At 39.4% G+C, this 22,222-nt stretch overlaps 2 protein-coding genes across 5 annotated transcripts; both read right to left on the reverse strand.

Moving 5' to 3' along the window:
- Window positions 1-402: 402 nt before the first annotated feature.
- On the reverse strand, window positions 403-2,827 carry phlda1 (pleckstrin homology-like domain, family A, member 1). The gene has a single exon (XM_077235073.1). It carries the CDS (start codon window positions 2,617-2,619, stop codon window positions 2,185-2,187), a length of 435 nt encoding a protein of 144 aa, XP_077091188.1. The 5' UTR covers window positions 2,620-2,827; the 3' UTR covers window positions 403-2,184.
- Window positions 2,828-4,015: 1,188 nt separating this feature from the next.
- Window positions 4,016-22,038, reverse strand: nap1l1 (nucleosome assembly protein 1-like 1). Of its 4 annotated transcripts, none has more exons than XM_077235068.1 (15): window positions 21,896-22,038; window positions 18,946-18,983; window positions 17,637-17,722; window positions 14,194-14,296; window positions 10,331-10,472; window positions 9,678-9,758; window positions 9,424-9,552; window positions 8,879-8,950; window positions 8,655-8,794; window positions 8,416-8,561; window positions 8,304-8,323; window positions 7,804-7,926; window positions 7,686-7,718; window positions 7,558-7,608; window positions 4,016-5,340 (listed from the first exon to the last, which is right to left on the reverse strand). In XM_077235068.1, the coding sequence occupies exons 2-15, from the start codon at window positions 18,960-18,962 to the stop codon at window positions 5,302-5,304; spliced, it is 1,182 nt and encodes a 393-aa protein (XP_077091183.1). In that variant the 5' UTR covers window positions 18,963-18,983; window positions 21,896-22,038; the 3' UTR covers window positions 4,016-5,301. The 4 variants fall into 4 exon arrangements, with proteins under 4 accessions (XP_077091183.1, XP_077091182.1, XP_077091185.1 ...); XM_077235067.1 differs by having other exon boundaries at window positions 9,666-9,758; window positions 21,896-22,032; XM_077235070.1 differs by lacking the exon at window positions 4,016-5,340 and adding an exon at window positions 6,478-6,504 and having other exon boundaries at window positions 21,896-22,032.
- Window positions 22,039-22,222: the final 184 nt, after the last annotated feature.

The following is a 22,222-nucleotide window of genomic DNA, read 5'->3' on the forward strand; positions in this document are numbered from 1 at the left end:
GACAAGAACTATGTTAGTGTTTTGAAAAATTATTTGACGTTTGCATTGTTGTGGTAGACATAGTGTATTGTTGATAGTGTATTATTGTATTTTGAAAATTAGTATTGGAGTTTAGTTTACAATGTGTGATTTTGAGCATGAAATTAACTGTTTTGCCAATTGTGTGTTGTAGGTGTGTTGGTGCGTTAAGAGTTTAGGAAATTTGTTAAAAGTATTGAAAAAATTGTCATAGCGATTGTAAAAAACTGTAAACGCAAAATTGCTCGCTGGGATAGTTTGAGTTAGCTTTGTTGTGTTGACATTTGCACGTGCGTAATGTTTCTGGCCGATTGCCATTTGTTCTTTCTGTACCATGAAATCCCCCAAAAAATCACAGAACAAAGCAAAGACAAAGATGCAACATTCATTTGAAATGGAATGTATATTTCAAAGGTATGAAAGTGGCATTCACATCAGCTTAAGGAACAATGCCGTTCCATCAGAAAATGTCATTGTCACGCAGGACTCGACAGCCGATCATCTGATGAATCAACAATATCCAGTTCAGTTCTGTCTCTGTGCATTCAACTGAGACGGTTTATGTAATGCACTATTGATCGGAATACACAGATCAACATCCTCAGTCAGGATGGAGGCCACATTTAGTTCGGCGGGAATGAAGAGAAGACATTTGAGACTTTTCCCAGTGTTTTTCCAGTGGAACAAAATGGAAAACTGCACATCAATCACTGCATTAAATATGGCGTCTACACACTGACTGAGGTCAATGACACAGTCAACGTTCATAGTTCAAATGAACGAACCTTAACAGAGTATGAGTTACGTCATGTCAACATGATCCACCCAATAAAATGAAGTACTTTCTTTGGTTTGAAAAACAACAAAGCGAACCGACAACGTATCTTCAAAACCAGCATTGGTCAAATGTGAATCTTTCATCCAAACCAGTTACATGAATAATAAAAAAAGTAATCAAAAGCTTATTCTGAGATTCTTAAAATGCATCTGTACAGTAAATGTACCTTAAGAGACATAACCCAACATTCAGATATGCAAATGACAAGTTACAAAATATATGTACAAATAAATATATAATCAAATGCAGAAGTGATTTCAAACGCTGAGAGCATCTCTACTGGTCAAGCATCAGAGATCAATACAGATCTAGTGGAGGATCTGAGAGGATCACTGGGTTTCAGGAGTTTTCCAGTGAACGTCCACTGCGTGTGTGACACTCAGGTGGTCTCTTTAAAACCCCTGCACACACACACATGCAGACTGCGATCTGGACCGTGACAAATTGGCCTCTCAGGTCTCCTGGAAGATATTGATTCCACGTCCAGAGCCGCACAAGACTGACAAATGAAACCGCGCTGAAGTGGAAAGTGATGACGAACCGTGATGCACTAAAGGCATTCCACATTTACAACCCATAAACTTACGTATAAGAGAGACCGGGGTTAGTTGTCACAGTCACACCTTTCACTCCAGGTATTTTCAGGCAGTTTCTGTATAAATACAGACTTTAAAGTGAGCATTTGAACATTTAAAATGAACATTTACACCATTACAGCCCCAAAAAAGAAAATACAGTTAATTGGGGCATGTTGTCACAGTGGTAACCTTTAATTTTGTTGACACTAAATTTAGTTAAATAAAATAATTCTGAAACATCAATTCAAAGAGCAAAAAAACATTTACCAACATGGATTTTAATTCATTACATCGTGTGACAACTTGCCCCGCCTTGGCATTTTTGGAGAATACAATCTCAAATATACCTTCATTATATGGCTCCCTCTCATCTTAATATATCCCAGTCTGAGTTTACAGATAAAATCATAATACAGTCCTTATTTGGAGGGCAGAATTCACGAAACTGATCCCATTTCAAGACTAGATGTTTGAAACCAACACGCATACCCACTAGACAATAAACCTCAATGTGACAACTTGCCCCAGCCCCCCTACAGTCTCCGAGGTGATATTCCCGTCTGGTATATGATTATAATTAATTCAGCTGTGATGTCTTTCAATGCATGAAGAGCGTCTGCGCGCGCGTCCAAGTGCACAAGGTGACACCGAATCGACGCCCGCGAGCTCCGAGCTCCTTCAACGCGCTTCCACGCGGGAGCGTCCCTTGCTCTCGCGCACTCCGGAGAGGCTCCGCGGGTCTCACGCGTCCTACTGCGCGTTTCGGAGCATCTTCTGCGAGGAGACCATCAGCAGCTGCTGCTGCTTCTGCCGGCTGGACTTCACGGCCAGGATCGCCTGGCGGTTCTTGTACTGGACCATCTGGAGCGTGATCTCCGCGTTCCAGCCCTCGTCCTGCGGGCACCTGAAGTCGATCTCTCGGCCCTCGGACATCACCACCGTGAAGTACACGTACTTCCCCTTGCGCTCCACGCAGTCCACGGTCTTCATGTTGGCGAAGTGCAGCTCCTTCACCTTGCAGCCGGTGTCGTTTGGGTGGTGGTGATGGTGTTTGTGTGGGTGAAGCATCAGCCCGTCCTCGGTCAGCACGCAGCGCTTCTTTTTCCACAGCTGCAACAGCCCGTCACTGCGCTTCTCCAGCGCGCCCTCCTTCAGCACGCGCGCGCCGCCACCGGACTCCAGCATCTCGTCAGATCGCGCATGAAACGAGCCTGTGAGGGACTGGGGCTGGGTTGGGATTGGGACTGGGACTGGGGCTGTAGCCTAGGTAGGCGAACGGATGGATGTCCCGGGTCTGCGAGGACTGTGATGATCGGGACAGAGCGCGCACGGGGGTTTTCTTTCACGCGCGGACCGCCCACTGCATGAGTGAAGCACGCGCGCTCAACTCGGCAACATCAGCACGCGCGCGCGCGCTCACACACACAATCGAGTTCACCATGGACCGTCTCAAAAACCAACCGAGGTGTCTTCCTAGGCAACATTTGTGGGAATCGTAATCTTAATTATGTTGCATTATGTAATTTAATGCGAACATTCAAAAACGAACATTTTGAAAGAGATATCTTAAATGCCTAAAATGTGACATAAATATTGTTAGTTTAACTGCTTCTTGTTCTCATTTCTAAGTCGCTTTGGATAAAAGCGTCTGCTAAATTAATAAATGTAAATGACAGCAGCATCATGTAAAATTAATGTATAGCGATTAAATAAACTAATATGCGTTTAAATATTCAATTAACACGGTATAGTAATACCGAAAAATTAAATTAAAATGAGAATTTTCTGATTAAAACAGCTCTATTAAATGACTAAAAAAGAGCATTTTATTAATAAAGCATGTAATAAAGCAAAGAAATACTTCAATTTAAATATTTTAACATTTAAACCTTACTGTTAAAAAAAAATATGATCATTAGGTTACAAAGGGTTTTTTACATTGCCTTAACTCATCAAAATAAGTTAAGCAACTTTCAACTTTAAGTAATACAAGATTCAACTCTTTTTAAATCAGTGTAATGTAGTTTAAGTTGAAATTACTTAAATATCCAAGTTGATTGCACTGAATTTAAGGCAGAAACTTGTTTTACACTGTAGATATAAAAGTGTCCTAATAAACAACTGTAATGTTTGATTCAAATAAGCATCTTCAACCTCCTATCATAAGACTGAATTGAAAAATAAAGCAATTAAAGATAAGTGCAATACGTTTTTCCTGCATTAAGTCTTAGGTTTTTTTCTCATCCATTACAGATTTAAAACAAGTGAGATTATCTTTCTAGCAACATAAGGTAAATATGGTTTATTATGGGTTACGGAGCAGTTTTTAATAGGCCCATTTGATCACTTAAATGACTGCACATCAAACTTGATAATTTTGTGTGGTCAAACTTAACTTAAGGGAATTTAAACTCAACGCTGCCACCTAGTGGAGTCAATGAATGATTACAAATATTTACAAAAATTGCCACAGACCATCATGACATTGACAATTACAGTTGAACTTAAAGATGCCACATTATAGAGATTTCACGTAATAACTTCAGGATTTATACATGAAAAGAAACAGACAGACAAAGGCTTGCACATTTTACCAATTTATTTTTCATGAATATACATCCACGTACAGTTATTGAGTACATTAGTATTTTGTAGCATGGCATTTTGCTTTGACAACAGCTGCTGAGGGGACCCAGAAAGACCCCCGCTGCTAATCGACGATCCACACGTCTGAGCTAGACATGTGCACAGAGCCGGGGCTACGAGACACGGGATACTGCGGCGTTTGGGATTCGGTGTGAAAATATTGCTCTATCTGCTTCAGACCTGCTGGGCTGCGCTACGAGTGAGAGGAGACGAAGACCTTCCTCTGAGTGCGCACACACACACAATCACACACACAGACGGTCGCACCCTTTCACAGTGATAGGCCTGCCAAACAGAGGGTGGCGTGTCACCACAGACTCCTCAACAAACATCACTCAGGGCCGAGCTCAGAAACAAACCAGAGACCAACTATAACTGGCTCCTCCAATCAGGTTCTCGCATACTAAGTCTAATCCTACAATGAGGCCGTTGGGATCATTGTAACTGCATTCTGGAGAGATGCATGGAGCAGAGAACCCACCTGAATAACGGCAAGCCAGCGTAACGTTAAGCGCTTGGTCTAATCGACGTTGGAAAGAGACGCTGCCAACACATGACACAGTACAAAGTGCTCATAGAAGAAAAAGAAAAGAAAAAAAAAAGTCATGCAGCAGAGCGTCTACTGAAGAACGATGAGGAATGTACAGTCACCAACAACAAAACACAGTTTGCAACTTTGAAGTCTTTGAACCTTAAGCGGAAATAGTGGGAATGTTTTAACCGAGAACTGATTTGGCCTGATTACACACGAGAGTTTGAACTGAATGAATGAACACGTTTGTGCCACCCTGTCGAGACAGACGTCTCGTGCCTCTGCTTTGGTTGCTCAGAGCGTAAAGGAATCACTTTTCCTGTAAACTGGACAGTCTTTCCACAGCTGTTGTCTAAGAGCAATACAAAAGACTTCACGAGAACCCAACTAGTTTAGCAGTGAAGAAACAAGTGTCATGCTTTGAGGGATTTTCTGCATTCTAACCATGTACACAGAGAGAAAAGGAAAACGAAAGAAAGAAACCGGTCTAGTAAAATACTATGCGTCATGAGCAACGGCTCCCATTAGGAGTTGTTTTTCTTTTTTTGTAACAAAAATCTTGAAACCCTTTTATTTATTTTTCAATTATTTCTACCAAGAAAAATACAAAACATTGTAAGGCGGTAAGTAACTATGTTTGTTTGAAGCCGTTACAGTGTAGGGGATCCTGAAGGAGGCGGGCGCCGCCATCACTGCTGTTTGCACTCCTCTGGGGGGTTGGCATCCTTCTGTAAAGCACCAAAAGAAGGAGGGAGAGTTACTTTTCATGCACGGAAAAAAATCATTTCAATTGTAAAACCAACAGCTGGGTCCTCAGCCAATCAAATCACACGGTCACAAACTGAGGGGACACAGGACCCTATGATTTACACGATGCGGAAAACAGCCTGAATCATCCAGTCAAAAAATAATAATTTAGGTATTTACAGTATAACTTCAAAAGCCTTTTACCTTTTCATCGTCAAACCATACACAAATTCAGGTCTCCGTGACAACCCGGTGAAAATAAGTATGGTTTAACTAGAAATTGTGACAAATACATTATGTTCTACTGTAAAATAGTAAAGTAATAAAAATAATAATTATTATAAGGAATAAATTCCCCCCCCTCCCCATGTTTCAATTTATACAGTAAACCTCTGTTGTGCAGCACTTGCAGCAAAGTAATTTTAATTGCATTTATTTGTAAACATTCATGATAAACCATGAATCTAGAAACATTGAAAATTTCAGTGAAAAAAGGAAATCAAAAGTTCCCATATATATATATATATATATATTTAATCATTATTATTAATACAATTAAACCATTTAAACAGAATCTAGAAAAATGAAAATGAAACAGAATTGGGGGGGGGGGGGGCATATATAACTATGTGGTATTAAAGTAACTTGCTAAACTTTTTTTTTTTTTTTTTTTTTTTTAAGTTTCATGATTTAATTTAACCATTAAAATGGGAGGGGGAATGAATCCAGAAGAATGAAAAAAAAATTTCAAACATCAAAATAAAACGTTTCATAGGGCCCAAGGGATGGCACAGCAATGACTGACACCGGGCTCCACCAATGGCATGACAGAACGAGTGTGGTCGGTCTTTTCCACCCTCAGCGGGAAAAGACTCCATCAGACAACATGTCAAATCAGGGTTTAATTTGGAGAACAAACCAAATTCAGATGCTTCAACATACAGAAACAATACAGATGCTAATGCCAACTCACAATGGTTAAAGAATGAAAAAAACAAGCACAACAACCGAGTGTGTTAGTAATTAGTGTGAGGATGGGGTGGAATCATGGGAAGGGATTCAAAACGCAACAGGAGGGTCAGGGAGGGACACTGATTCAGGAGCGTTACCTACCAGGGCAGGGTTACTACAGACATCACTTACACCTAAGTGAGGAGAAATTTAGAGAGGAACTCACAAGGTGCCAAAGTGCTTGAAAAGATAACATGTTAATAATGTCGTCGCTTACAAAAGTCGGTGTTTTTCTACTCTTGACTAATACAACATCAATGTAGAGTCGTTTAGTGCATGCTTCAAGAAAAGATGAGACGCATGGGCAGAACTTTGACATGCTGACAGAAGTTTGTGAAAAACGCCTCGGGCGCCGAGAAGGTCGTGCAGTGATGCTTCACTCATCCAGAAGAGCGATTTGCATAATGTTCTAATATTATAAAAAAGGAGGCAAGGCTGCACGATTAATCGAAATGATCACAATAAGCCATATTGTGTTTTTGATTTTAAGTGTTTCAGAGTGAAATTAAGACTTACTTAAAAATGGTAATGTAGTTGATTTCTTAAATGCTTTTAAATCTTTTGACAATAGTAATATTTCTTTTTGTCTTAGTAATTTGTATTACTACTACATAGCCATATTGATGAACCAAAAAAAAAAAAAAAACATGATTGATTTCCCCCCCCCAAAATCGTGCAGCCCTACAAGTCAGTCAGTAATTGCCAGAGGAAAAGATAAATTAGATTTCCCATCCTGAACCTTGGCCTCTTGGAGCAAGTACTGATGCATATGTTCAGATTCAGTGAAAAATAGGAAAAGGACTGTGCAAATTGACCCTTGTAGGGCAGGATATTTTCAACATTGACGCATGACGTTTTAGAGCTGCACTGTAGTATTTATAAATCAGGGTTAAAGGTCTGAACGCTCCTGCAATAACAGCCAAACAGAGATGATGCCAACACTGCAGTCAGTCATCAACTCGGCAAGAAAACAGTGTTCTCAATTGGATTTCTTTCTTGAACGAACTAAAGACAGCTGTGAATAAACTAGAAAATAATAAAATCAAAGAATATGATTTTTTTGCCAGATTAGCATTTGAGGGCGAGAGGCGGAGATGCATGAGTGGAGGTGACCGTATGTATTCTGTATGTTGAGATCTCAGTATCAGACTGCCTTGAGGAGCATTGATAGACATCTGGACTCTTACCTTGGGCTCATAGTCTGGATCGTTTTCCTCATCGGCTTCCTCTTCACCCTCCTGCAAATTACAAACACGGTTTACAAACAGACAAGGGCCTTAAGATGATAAAAACTAACACCAAAATGAAAACTAACCTCATCGTCGGCTTCCTCTCCCTCCTCATCATACTGGAGAACACAACAGAAACACAGAGGTCAGATGTTTGGAAATAAAGCATTTCACTTTATGACAAAGGATGTCTTGCTCACTCACGTCATCATCGTCATCTTCGATGGCCTCCCCAGTGAAGTACAGCACCGCCCTGGGAACAATGCGCTCGCGGATGAAGTGACCAATCTCAAAGTCTGCTGCTAACACCGCCTCTGAGTCCTCGTCCTAAACACAGCAAAAACAAACCATCAGACACTGATATATAACCTCCAGACATCATGGTTACTGGCCAAAATATCAGATTATTCACAAAGATGAATCACCATGCATACATCCTTAATTTAAGAAATATTTTCGGTTCCCAAAGAATCTTTTAGTAATTCGTTTTAAAAAGAGCCTTTTTTTTCTTAGTGTAAAGAACATTTTAAAATTCTAAAGAATCTTGTGGAACGGAAAGATTCCATGGATGTTAAAAAAGTCTTCACGGAACCATAAATGCCAATAAAGAACCTTTTTGTAAATGCGTTTCCAAATTTAGAACAAAGTTACAAAATGTTCTTGAAATTCATGGCAAAAAAACAAACAAAAAAAGTTTTACTCACCAGTTCACCGGTTTCTGGAACTGGAAAGAAAATTTAAGAAAAGAAAGTTTAGACCATGTCATTATCAGCAACAAAAAAAACACACACATATATATAGTTAAGGTTGTTCTACCTTCAGGTGGCGAGAAAAAGTTGAAGAATGAATCATTGGGGACCGTCTTGGTGACCGTCCTAACTGTGCCACGTCCCTTATGTTTCTGTTTCTTCTTAATGGTTTTCAGTGTGACGTTCTTGCCCTTACTCCAGTCGATCGTGCATCTGAAAACACAAGACATTCATTCTCCAGTCTCACAGATTAACATTGGCATATCAATGCCCTCAATGGAGTTAAAGCCAGAAGTTGATGCGTACCCTGTGCAGCCCATGATCTCTGGCCCGTCAAATGAGAAGGGATCGGACTCATCTGGCTCGGACCTCATTTTGTAGGTCTTTGTCAGGACTGTTTGTGTGAAGAAATCATTGGGCTCAAAGTGGAACTCTAATGTGAAACTCTGAAAAGAGACCAAACACACAAAACAGTGAGTGAGCTGTAAGCTTAAAGACACCACACAGAAAACAACGACTTTCAGGCTCACCATTGGCTGGCCGGCGTCAGAGAATTTGACTTTAATATCTAGTAAGTGCTTGAGGATTGGTTCATCATGTTCCTAGACAGAAAAAAATAAATAGAAACACCAATTAATCTGGTCTATTTGCTTTAATAAAAATGCACATTATAATAATGAAAATGCATGCAAGACTAAATGAAAATGAGAAATGTTGCTTTGTCGTCTACCGGAAATAAAATAACTTTGTTTATTAATTTTTTTTAATTTTAGTTAACTATAATAATCCGATCAACTAGCCCAAGTTCATGTTCTGATAAAACTGCGATAATCAAATTATATATTAATTCCTGATAGAAACTGAGTTTTTGGAAAGTTACATTATGCAGTTTCATGATGCCTGTATAAATAGCAAGGTGCACTTTCACATCACTAGATGGCAGCAACGACAAGTCCAACATTTTCCAAAGAGAAATCACTCGCTGTAAATTCCCATGTTGCACGACCTGCTTTTGAACACTACTACGGTCACAATCACTCCCTGGTGAGCCCACGTTTGGCCGTTCTTCCCCTACCTGCAACATTTCACTGAGAAGGTCGACGTTCTTGAAAACTGTGAGCCAGAACTCTGGGATTCCTTTAGGGTCTTCCTTTTCCTCATCTTTCTTCTCTTCCTCCACTTTGGCCTTTTCCTTCATTTCCTCCTGATAAAGGCAGAGAGCCAGACAGAGTCAAGGTATGCCAGAATAAATCATTATACAAGAATGATATAAATGAGGTGGCATTTGAAGAGCATGCAGGTTTGGATCACCTGTACCTGCTTACTTACTGTCAGCTCTTCCTCTTCATCTTGTTTCCACTCACACTCCTCATCTGTGGGTTCGTATGCCGCTCTCACGATATCACTCCGCTAAAGACACAAAAGTTCAAATGCATTTTTAGACGTCAAAACGTCCATTAAACAATAAAAGGCTAATTCACAGAATCTTTAGGTCCAAACAGCATTATCATCAAAATGTTCGTGTGTATAACAGTATAGGTGGTCAGCAATTGGCCAGAATAAACTGCAAACTTTATGCTGTAAGATTTAAATAGTTTAAGCAACTAAAGCAATGTTCTCCAGCTTTAATATCTGGAAGAACCCCCTCTCTTTTAATTGAGCCTCTCAGACATCACAACTCCTCTGGGAGAGAGAAAGTGCTATGGGAGAGGATAAACAGTTCCAGCTCAGGTTTTATTCTCTGTAAGACATCTCTTTGGCTGCTGTTTGTCTCGTGTCCTCGATTGACCACAGGATCTCAGCACTGGAGAACACTTTGGTGTTTGCTGCAGTTGGAAATGCTGAAGCAGCAGGTCAATATAACGGCTTGAACATTCGGTACTGTCTTCTGGTAAACAACAGCAAGTTGTTTCATCTTAAACTGCACCTTTTACAAGAATAAACCCAACGTTATTCCTTCTGGATGAAAGAAATGGTCTCACCTTGTCAAAGAGAGGCTGATACAAAGCGGCGTATTTTCGCTCCAGTTCGTGGACTTCTTCGTAGAACTTAGCTTCGATGTGGGCACATTTGACCTGGAGGTTCTTAAGGGCATTAACGCGTCTCTTCACCACCTTTGGTAAGCTGCGCAGAAACAAAAAACACAACATGGTCACAAGGGGCAAATGAATAATTCATGAATGACTCAGAATTATAGTTTTATAAACAAAAAAGAAATTAACTTTTCCATGATGCACTTGAACGGATTTTCAGATTTTTGAAATGCCTTTAAGGGCAGTTTTTACATTTTACATCTTTCATCTTTTATGCCAAATTCTTACATTTAAAGAAATTCAACTAGAATAATAAGACGAAATCAAAATCATCCGGATACATTGAGTAATGAAACGCCACTATTTGTTGTTTGGAGACGAGAAACAGTTCTGCTGTGGATTCGTTTGGAACGATTATCATTTGTAAAACATACAATATAAACATTAGGGGCTTTCATTCCAGGTAGTTATAGGAACTCAGTTATAGCAGCTAGCCACGAGGGCGCCCAGCATTCAACAACGTCAACATCAGCATGGAGGACGGCGTGATCGGAGCGGTGTTTCTGTTGTGTGTCGTACTTTGTGATAACGGAGAAGGAATGTAGTCCTAAGTAATGCAATTGAAACAGCAAAAAGGAGGGAAAAGAGACAATATCTACGACAACTTGCAGTGCTACATATTAGAGGCTGAGAAATAAACAACGGCACAGACAAAGGCGACAGGTAAATGTTGTTAATATGAGCTTTCTGTATTGTTTTATCGCCATTTTCCATGTTCATGGAGTACTTGTAAACTTTTCTACTCACAGAAAAGGTCATACATTTGATTTATTGTGTACAGCTTGTGCTGATATTAATCAGCTTGAAGGCAAAGATTTGTGTATCAGTGACCATAAGCTCTTGAGCTTTAACTTATCTGTTCCTCTTCAAAAACTACAAAAGAGGGTTATTAGTCTTAGAAATCTTAAAAATATTGATCTTAATCAGTTTTCATGTATGATCAATTAGAGTCCTGCAGGTAATACTGTTGATCACTATAATTTAATTTTATCATCAACTCTGGATGTGCTGGTCCCCAGGAAGGAACGTGTCGTTTCATTTTCGAAATCTTCAACCTGGTTTACTATTGAGCTCAGGGCTCTTAAAGCAAAGAACAGGCAGTTGGAACGACAATATAAAAAAATCAGGGCTCACTGTTCATAAACTTATGTATGATGAGCATTTGGTTCGGTATAGCGATGCCCTCAAAATAGCAAGAACCGAATATTACTCTCAAATCATTAATGACGGTACTGCAAAACCAAACAAGATGTTTAGAGTAATCAACAAACTCCTTAAACCTACCAATTCACTTATTTGTTCCACTGTGCAGCAGTGCAATAATTTTCTGATATTCTTTACTGATAAAATTGAGAATATTTATCAGTCTATTACTTCTGTCTCTTTGTGTGCACCTCCTGAGATTCAGCCTGTAAATTGTCCACTTACCCGGTTTTCTAGATTTCAAACGGTCACCATTGATTACATTTCCAAATTAATTATGACGATGAGTTCCTCTACCTGTACTCTGGATCCTATTCCAACTCGTGTTCTCAAGGAGCGTCTGTCATCTATCAGTCCTCTCATTCTGAACATTGTTAATGCTTCTCTTACTACTGGACTTGTTCCCCAAGCCCTTAAGGTTGCTTCCATCACACCCGTTCTTAAAAAGCCTGGGTGTGATGTGTCTGATATGTCTAATTACAGGCCAATATCTAATCTTCCTTTTTTGGCGAAGGTTTTGGAACGTGTTATGTCACAACTACATTCTCACTTGTCCATGAATGAGCTTTTAGAACCTTTTCGATCTGGTTTTCGATCAGGACATAGTACTGAGACTGCCGTGGTCCGAGTTATGAATGATCTCCTCGTCTCTGCTGACTCTGGTGCCCTTACTATCTTGGTGCTGTTAGATTTGAGTGCAGCTTTTGATACGCTGTGTCACTCTATATTGACTGACAGACTCGAGACTTCGCTTGGTATTTCCGGTACAGTGTTGGAGTGGTTTAAATCTTACCTCACTGATCGTACCCAGTTCGTTACGTTAGAAAATAATAAATCTAACGTTGGACAGGTATGTCATGGTGTCCCTCAGGGGTCTGTCCTTGGCCCAATACTTTTCAATATTTACATGCTTCCTTTAGGGCAGATTATTAGAAAGCATGGTTTGGGGTTCCACTTCTATGCTGAGGATACTGATTTATATAAGCACAAAAACTAATATCACTGGTACATCAGCAACCCTTTCTGACTCTCTGCACGAAATTAAATTATGGATGTACCACAATTTTCTTAAATTAAATGGTACTAAGTCAGAGGTTCTTTTAGTTGGTACCCCTGCAGCTACCTGTAATGGTAAAAATTTTAATTTAGAAATTGAAAACAATGTACTGTCTCCATCACCTCAAGTACGTAACCTTGGTGTAATTTTTGATTCTCACTTAACACTCGAAGCACATATCAAGAGCATATAAAAATCTGCATTCTTCCATTTAAGGAATATTGCCAGGATCAGGCCTTTTCTTTCATTACCTGATGCTGAGAGGCTTGTCAATACACTTGTGACCTCTAGGCTTGATTATTGTAATGCCCTTTATCTAATGGCCTACCTGCAAAGTCCATTAAGCGACTGCAACATGCAGAACTCAGCTGCACGTGTTCTTACACATACTCCTTTTCGTCAGCATATCTCTGGTGTGCTTAGGAACCTGCATTGGCTTTCGGTACATGCCCGTATTGATTTTAAAACTCTTATTTTAACATATAAAGCTGTACATGGAACTGCACCATCATATACATGTGATTTAATTACGCCATATATGCCCTCTCGATCTCTCCGCTCCGCCCACTCTTTTCTACTGAAACGGCCTTCTTGCAGACTAAAAACGATGGGTGAAAGAGCTTTCTCTGTGGCAGCCCCCAGGTTGTGGAATGCACTTCCTTTAACAGTTAGGAATGCTACAACATTAACGACTTTTAAGAAACTGTTAAAAACCCATCTTTTTTAAGAAGGTGTTTGTGTCTTAATTGGTGTATGTTAATTTTTAATGCATTTACTTTTGTAATGTACTTGTAGCGCTTTGGGTACAAGAAAAGCGCAATATAGATAAAATTTATTATTATTATTATTATTATTATTATGTAATCCGTCTACACAGCTTTTTAAAAGTGGCGGGTACCGTTTTTGTTCAGCCAATAAACGCACACTTACATCACTGGTAGTGTTGTCCTGGGTTAGACCCTACTTTGAAGTAGGAGCCAATTTAGTCCCAAAAAGGTGTTCGTATAACTAAAATCATTCACAGTGCCTGCGGTGCGAACACCCCAAAAAGCGGGTACATCTACCAATAGTAATAGGAACTATGGTAACGTTCCTCTGGTGTAAAAGCCCCTAATATTGTCAAATCTTACTCCCTTAAGAATAACTTTTTATACATCAATTCAATGAACATCCCATTTGCAATTGTGCTGATATTCAGGGAAAACCGCACTTTAAATAATGAAATCTCATTAAAAATAATAATAAATGGGCCACCCCCCCCTCCTCATATCTAGAATTTTTAGCATTTATATTCATTTTGATGGCATGCTAAGCCCTCGTTAATTTTTAACTATGATGCAAAGCAGCAAGAAGAGGATATGGCCAAAATTAGAAACATTTAATTCAGTCGGTGTTAGCAAAGTAGGGAAATCAGATGCAGCCAATGAGAAACAAGGGAGCTTTTTGAAGTTGTGCTCTGCATATATATGTGTGTGGGTGCATTCACACATACCTCTCCATGTACCCTGAGGGAGATCCCACGAGTCCATCCAATCGCTCCTGCAGTGCCGCAAGAATCTGGGGGTTCTGCATCATCTGCATCGTCAGCTGACGTGCTAAAATCAGAGCAAACAAACATACCTCTTAAATGACAGCAGGAAGAACCAAACAATGACAAGGGGCGGAGTGTGATGCCTTTATTATCCAATCAACAACTCTCAGAACTAGGGCACCTTCTTCACCAAGGGTCAAAAAAAGATCCCAAAAATAAAGTGGAAAACACAGGCGAGGTCAATGCGACAGCAGCAATTTTTAGAGAGCAAGCGCACATCTAATGCCCGTATTACTTGATATTAAACACGCTTTGAGCTGCGCTAATGCTCTGCCCGATGGCTCGGTCCAGCTGCTAAACACAGCTAAGGTCACTGAGGTTACTGACTGATATCATGTTACCCAACACAAAAAGTGCCAGCACTAACGCGCGCACAGCCTCTTCCTAATAACTGCGATCGACTGTCAGGTGTGCGTGTCAGCGATAAGAATCCATGACAGACGCATTTAATTTTCCTACACAGCAGCCTGGTGAAGAAAAACAGCAAAGGGACTCGAAACAATAAAAAGACACTATAAGCTCAATGGAGAAATTCTGATTCATTTTAGCAAATCGGTTAGTTTCAAGTCCGAGATGTTGCTTTAAAAGCATTAAAGTTCCACTTGTACACAAAAGATGTACTTTTATAATGGTTTTTGATTGTTACATATTTGATTTATGGTTCTGAGAATCAGACATCACTGCAACATGATACACAAACCTGGGGCCTCATTTATAAAACGGTGCGTAGGATCCTTACTAAAAGTGTACGTGCGCCAGAAAGCCAAAAATTGGCATACGCAAAAAAATATTCAGACTTATAAAACCATGCGTACGCCAGAACCTGCGCAGAATTCACTTTATAAATCCCAGTTAGCGGAAGACTGTGCGCACATGCGTCTCCTCCCCGAAACAACCATATATGGAGCTTACAATGCCTAGTTTTACTATGCATATCCTCATCTGCATATCATTTGCATATTATTCATCCACATGATAACATGTTTAATGGTACAAGACATTAGGAAAATATGAAATGCGGATGTGGTCACATTAGTTACATTAATAAAAATCATTTAGTAGCCTATCCTTACCTTGTTTTTGAATAAATAAATCAAATAGTGTAAAATACATTTCAGAGAAAGTTTTTCTCAATGTTTTCCACTGGCCAAAGAGTATTTTTAATTGATTTATGTTTTTAATGGAAACAGATAGACCTTGTTGTGCATTATTTGCACAAAACTATTTTCTCAGACAATCTGCTATTATCATGATAAGCAATTATCTCTGTAGTTAAACATTAAAACACAGCATGCCAGAGGAAACTGGTTCGAAAGCATTGCATCCACAACAAATATTTCTATTTATTGAATATAAAAAATGTTGTAACTTTTCAGTAATGATTTCATGTAATTTAATCTAAATGTTTACATCAGAAGTAAAAAAGTTTAAATCATTCTTTTATTTATTTAAACTGTTATTGTGAACATGCACTGTATTTATGATTAGGACTTATAATGAAGATTTGCGGTTTTAGATAGGCTATATATGCGTCAATTTCACTAAACGGTAGGGGTGCGCCGATCCGATACTCAGTATCGGTATTGCTCCGATACTACCAATATTTCACGGATCGGGTATCGCCAGACGAGACCATCCAAATCCGATCCGATATTGTAGCCTACGAATGTTATTGTTATACAACGCAAAAGGCACAAAAACATTATAAAGCGCTATAATGTTTCCGTGTACTATATTCCAAGTTTTCTGAAGCCATTACATATAGTTTAATATGAGGTACAGATTTAAATCGTTAAATTAATCTTCACCTAAGTGCTTCCCTCCGCTGCGGCTGTCAATAATTCTCCATTCAGCGTCAAACAGCACTCGGGTAAAACAGTCAACAAGATGAAACACTCTCCAAGATGAGTCAATGTTCCTATTATTATACTGTAGATCTGTAGATAAAGGTCTATGGTTTGCATAAAAGCACTTTAACGTGCTGGAGTTTCACGTGTTACTTTCTACCGGGTGTCTGTTAGATCACAACACAACTCCTCAGTGATCACAACACTTGAGTAGAGAGCGATATAATTGCTCTTCACTCGCACATTAACTGAAATTTAAAACTGTTAAAAGGCTCATACTAATGAATAAATAAAGAAATATTTGTATATCTTATTTTTGTGCTTTGGACTTTTCAATGCGAGGCGCTGCGCGCCGTGACTCCATGTTGCTTCGAGCGCATCGTTCTGCGCACGGGATGCACAAAAGGTTTCGTGCCGCTCTGAATTGGAGCCTTTCATATTACCATACTTTTGCGCAATGGCAGTTTATTGATAGCCTTAGTTGTTCTATCCAATCTATCATATGTTGCTGCTTCATTAAAAAGTTGCGCTTAAAATTTAAAAATAATTGTCTTTTAATTATATAGTATATATTTTGTCTGTATTGTTTTACAAAGTAAGGAAAATAATGTTTAAGTCAAGCTTTGATGCCTTTAACAAAAGAATAATCCCAGTCTCTTCCCCACAGTGAGGCATACAGATACAGTTTATTAGGTAATTTGGCACTGTTTTTTAATTATTATTTTAGTATTGGATCGGATCGGTATCGGCCAATACTGAGTCCCAGGTATCGGAATCGGTGGCAAAAAAGGCGGATCGTGCCACTCCTACTAAACGGCCCAACGCGCTCGCTGACGTGGACATTTAAGAAGGGATGGATGCTTGCTTCATGTGATAGGCTTGGTGAGTGAAATGATATTTGTATTATCTTTCTGTATAAGTATAATTTTCTTTAGATTTTCTGTCTAAAAGTGACCAAAAAGACATCACTTCAGCTCACCATCGGTGTCGCCAAACTGCTCCATCTCCAAAATGTTCGTATGCATGGGTCAGTTTGCGTGCAGGTGCGCAAATTTTCCCGTCAAGTTTGTTTTTATAAATCACAACATGTGCGTCGGAAGTGGCGTACGCCTCTTTCAGGGCCTGTTTTGTGCGTACGCAGTGGTCATAAATGAGGACCCTGGTCTGGTTGTGATGATTTGTAATGCAAATAAAGTGGATCAGTACATCTGTCCTCTCGAGTGGTAGTCACACTCAACCAATACTTTGTTTTTAGAGATTTATACGCACAGATAGTTGCTTTGTGGAACTATTTGTTATCGGTTAACCACAGGGGCAATAGTTTTTAATTCCTTTGTGAACTGTCAAGCACCGGCAGCGGAGGATAGTTTAATTGGTTATCAGCCATATTTCTTTCTTGGTTACTGGCATAAGAAAGAAAAAAAAAATTCACTATTGGTTGACCGTTAGATAACAGGAAACGAGGAGAAAAGTATGCATGAAAGTCAAAGGTCATACCTTTACTGTTGTCTTCCCCAGTCTCTTCTTCCTCCACCTCTTCAACATCCTCCATATCTGCTGGGTCCATTTCAGTTTGGTCTTTACTGCAAATACACATTAAAGGGGTTCTATTATGTTTTATGTTCATCTTTCTTTAGTGTGAAATGTTGCTGTTTGATCATGAAAAATGACTGCAAAGTTACAAAGCACAAAGTCACTCCAAAATGAGTTATTCTCTATATCAGTGTTTCTGAACTCCCTGAAACATCTAGTCTTGAGTTTTCTTCTGGGAACGAACACAATATTACTAATTTGAATAATTCCTGCCAAAAGCATATGCAAAAAAAGGGGCGGGGCCTGGTTGAGTTGGTTGTAGGCGTGTTTTAACTTAATGTGTTTGGGACATTTACCAAACACACTCAAAGTACTTGACCAATCACAACACACTGCTCCAGCCAGCCAATCAGAGCACAGTGCTTTTCAGAAGGAGGAGCGTCATAGAAACCGAAACTAAACAGAGCGTTACTGACAGACTGAGAAGAGAGAAACTCTGGTCAAAAATGTGATTTATTTATAAAAACCGGTTCTAGTAGACTGCAAAAAAGAGATCCTCTTTAAAAAAAAATTCCCAACTAACTTTGCGAGTCTTAAATATTGCTTCAACTGAGGTTAATATGACTTTCTCCTAAGAGATCTTTTAAAAGAGATCATTATTAGGATCTTTAAAGTTAAGAGCTTAGCTTACTATTAAAAAAAAATTTGCTTACGAGAAAAAGTTTATGCATTCAAGCTTTTATGTTCATTGTTAAAACTTAGGCAGGGCCTGAAGCGCTGAGCACATCCATTTGTTATTTCGGCTGAAATAAAAACAGGTGCATGTGAAACGGCATCACATATACGGCGCTCTTAAGAGACAGGAAGTTCCTGTGGTGAACAACAGGTGATTCGTAGCTATCGCTTGCATCACGTGTCGAATGAGTAAACCCAGAGCTGTAGAGTTACAAACACGTGTTAGGCATTGTATAAATGCTTGGGATGCCACACTGAGGGTGAAAGCACACGTTGCTGGCCTCGGTGTCCCTCACAGGGAGGAGAGAGGTTAGGACCGTACAGATCAGTTCACTGGTCATGTGAGGCTAAACAAGCATCAGCCGGGAGGGGCGATTATGTGCCATTTAATGCACAAACAACAGCCATGAAGAGATTTTAACTGATAATGAGAAGGGTGTCAATCCAATAAGCTGTCAAACTGGGCAATGATACATGATCAAACCATTACTGACACAGTCTAAAGTAAAAGCTCTTTGATAGACAAACAAGCACTTACTTGTCGAGATCTGCCATGTTGTTTTACCGTTCTGATTCCTAGAGGAGAAAGAGAAAAGAAAATGTTGATGCTGTCCATTATGTTCAACAGCCTCAAGCCAAATTCGGTCGCTGATGGTCTTATCTGTCGGGAGATTGTTTACCCGCTACACTGGCGTGATTCAGGCATCCAATATGCACAAGTTTAACCAATTACGTAATGGACATTTGTCAAAAGCATAAACGCATCCAGATGTGTCCAAATGTCCAATCAGACCAAATTTTGAGATGCAAAAGTATTGAAACTTGCACACGCCATCCCCGTGCTAAAAAACTTCAATGGCAGAAATTCAACCCCTGGGGTTTCTGAGATAGATTAGCAATAAACATCATATATATAGCAATAAAGATCCATTTGTTAGTGCAGTCCTGCATACGAGCCAGTTCCACCGCCTCCAAATCTGAAGTCTATGAGCCAGTCGGATCAAACAAGACCTCAGACGCCCACGTCCAGACCTCCAGCGGCAACACTGAGCAACTTCATTCATTCAAGAGCTGATCGCTACAGACAGGAGGCTCTTCGCCTGTAGAAGATCAATAACATGAAGACCTGACACCACCCTGGCAGAATCCATTCTTGACAGATTTGAAGGTTAATCTCTTCCTCTTTCTGTTTGCATCAAGATCGGAAAGCTGAAACCTGTCAATACAGACACATAAGAGTTTCCCAAACAATGGCAGCTACGGATCATGGCGCGTCACAATACCGGGACAAAGGTCCTGGCAGGTTTCCTCCAGACTCTGATAACCATTCGTCAGCGGTGAAAGCGGTTAAACCTAATAAAAGCTATCCGACCTGGGAGCAAAGGTTAAATGTACTTGTTAAAAAGTCTCTCTAAGGATCCTAAACCTTATGACCATCAAATTTCCAAGACTTCACCATGATTTATCACAGACTTTTTCATATAATTTGCAATTTACGGTCTACAATGTTGACTAGAGGAGAGTGCATGATTTTCCCACACCTAAAAATCACAATTCATTGTTTTTTCATGACTGAGGGAAGCCTGTCTCGTCACGAATTAAAGGGATAGTTCACCCAAAAATGAAAATTGTCAGATGGAAGATATTTTAAACAAACAGAAGCAGACAGTTGACGGTAGCCATTGACTTCCAGCAATGGAAGTCACACACACCCCAACCTCCTCCCCCCCACCACAAACTATGGAAGTCATTGGCTACCATCTTATTTATACATCTTATTTTTTGTTCAACAGAAGAAAGAAACTCATGCATGTTAACCATCCCTTTAATGCACAAGTTGAAAGCTTTACATCGCTTTCCTGTAGCTCAAACAGTATAGCATTTGCGCTTGCAACGCCAAGGTCATTGGTTCGATTCCCAGGGAAAGCTAGAACTGATAAGTTTGTAAATGTGTACCTTAAAATGCAATATACACTACCATTCAAAAGTTTAGGGTCAGTAATCACTACGTTTATTTAGCAAGGACGTTAAATTGATAAAAAGTGATAGTAAAGATTTATATTGTTAGAAAATATTTCTATTTTGAATAAATTGTCCTTTTTTAACTCTTAATTCATCAATGAATCCTGAAAAAAGTATCACAGGCTCCAAAATCATTAAGCTGCACAACTTTCCAACATTGATATTAACGGTGTATCAAATCAGTATATCAGAATGATTTCTGAAGGATCATGTGCCACTGAAAACTGGAATAATGGGTGATGAAAATTCAGCTTTGTATCAAAGGTATAAATTATATTCAAATAGAAAGCCATTATTTTAAGTTGCAATATTTTTCAATATTCATGTTTTATTCCCCTGTATTTCTGATAAAATAAAAGCAGGCTTGATGAGCATAAGAGACTTTTCAAAAACATTAAATAGTAAGGTTTCTAAACTTTTGACCAGTACTGTAGATCAAACTCTAATGCATAAAATCATATAAACGTGTTAACATAAGTTGACATAAACTTGCAAAGAATAAGCCAGAAATAAATACAATCTAAAAAAAAAAGAAAACTAAATATTGTATTACTGGCTGACTTCAATAGTACAGCATTATTCTATTCAATAAGAGCCCCTGGCAACTAACCAGCCAGATCTCATACAGATGTGACGAATTAAACATCAAACTATCCAACTAAGTCCAGGCACGCCTAAACCTACCATTTAAAACAGCTGTTTAACTCTTAAACTGGGTTAATGATCTTGAATTTGATCCACGGGTCAGTGCAGTGGTCAATTCTCACCAGGCCACATCACCACGTGTTTCCTCCACAGATTCACCGGCTAAAGCTGTTAGCAGCACAGCATCCTTATAACCAAACCCTCACAAGTCAACAAGAGAAAACTTATGAAATTACCAAAGCCATTCAACGATTCAGATTCAAGCTTATGAGGAAAACGTTAGAGTAAGCTGAATTTAAACTAGCATGCGTAAAAACATCAGATAATTGTATCCTAATCATGATCGAACATGTGCCACATTTACGTCACTGCATCAGACTTTCATTAATAAATACGTTTTAATCAAATTGGTTTAATTTTCATTTTTCCGACAACGTGAATAGACACCCCCTAAAAAAACTTACCCGCCAGATCAGACCAACTACCATCATCCACCAACACGAGAAAAGACAATCAAGACAATGTTTATAACAACTGTAACCAATCAAGTCTGTCAACAAAGAAACGTTTAAACATTAAAACGCCAGTTTATTTAACGGTTAAACTTGGATTTAAACGATATTTAAAAAACGAACAGCCATTTTCATCTCCATCATGGAGGGGTCTGTTTCAATGGCTGCTGACTGAACGGTTAGCTCACGCGCTAAATTACCAATTCTGACGACTTAAATCTCGACTTAAGTCGTACTGTATCTTCTAGTATGAACAAAGAGACTACTATAAACACGGACATTCAGCCCCTCAGTGGTATATGTCCTTACCGAGGAGCCGACGAGTAGAGGTCTGTCTGAGGAGGAGATGCTACTGCGCAGTGAACAGCGCGAGACTCCCGCTCTGATGGCGCTAAAAGGGGAAAAGATCCCGCCGCGTGCGCTCATATACATCTGGCGTCAGCACGTAACACAGGTCGCGCTTAGCCAATCCTACTATGGAATAGGCTGGGCGCATGAATATTAATTACGTACCGTGCTGTTCTGCCTGTAGGGCTATTTTCATTGGTTGAAAAGCAGACGTTGGCACGCACATTAGCTCATTAATATTCATGAGCTCAGCCTTGGTCATAGTAGGGTTCAGAAATATGCCACCAG

The sequence above is a fragment of the Siphateles boraxobius genome, unplaced genomic scaffold, assembly GCF_051911475.1.
Source record: "Siphateles boraxobius isolate OS27281-9 unplaced genomic scaffold, OSU_SipBor_1 19, whole genome shotgun sequence".
NCBI lineage: Eukaryota > Metazoa > Chordata > Actinopteri > Cypriniformes > Leuciscidae > Siphateles > Siphateles boraxobius.

Coding starts and splice junctions, on each gene's coding strand:
- phlda1 (XM_077235073.1), bottom strand. CDS start 2,619: ATGCTGGAGTCCGGTGGCGGCGCGCGCGTGCTGAAGGAGGGCGCGCTG.
- nap1l1 (XM_077235067.1), bottom strand. Junction 9,759..10,330: donor ATCAGCCTCTCTTTGACAAG/GTGAGACCATTT, acceptor TTGTGTCTTTAG/CGGAGTGATATCGTGAGAGC. Junction 7,719..7,803: donor TCGAAGATGACGATGATGAC/GTGAGTGAGCAA, acceptor TGTGTTCTCCAG/TATGATGAGGAGGGAGAGGA.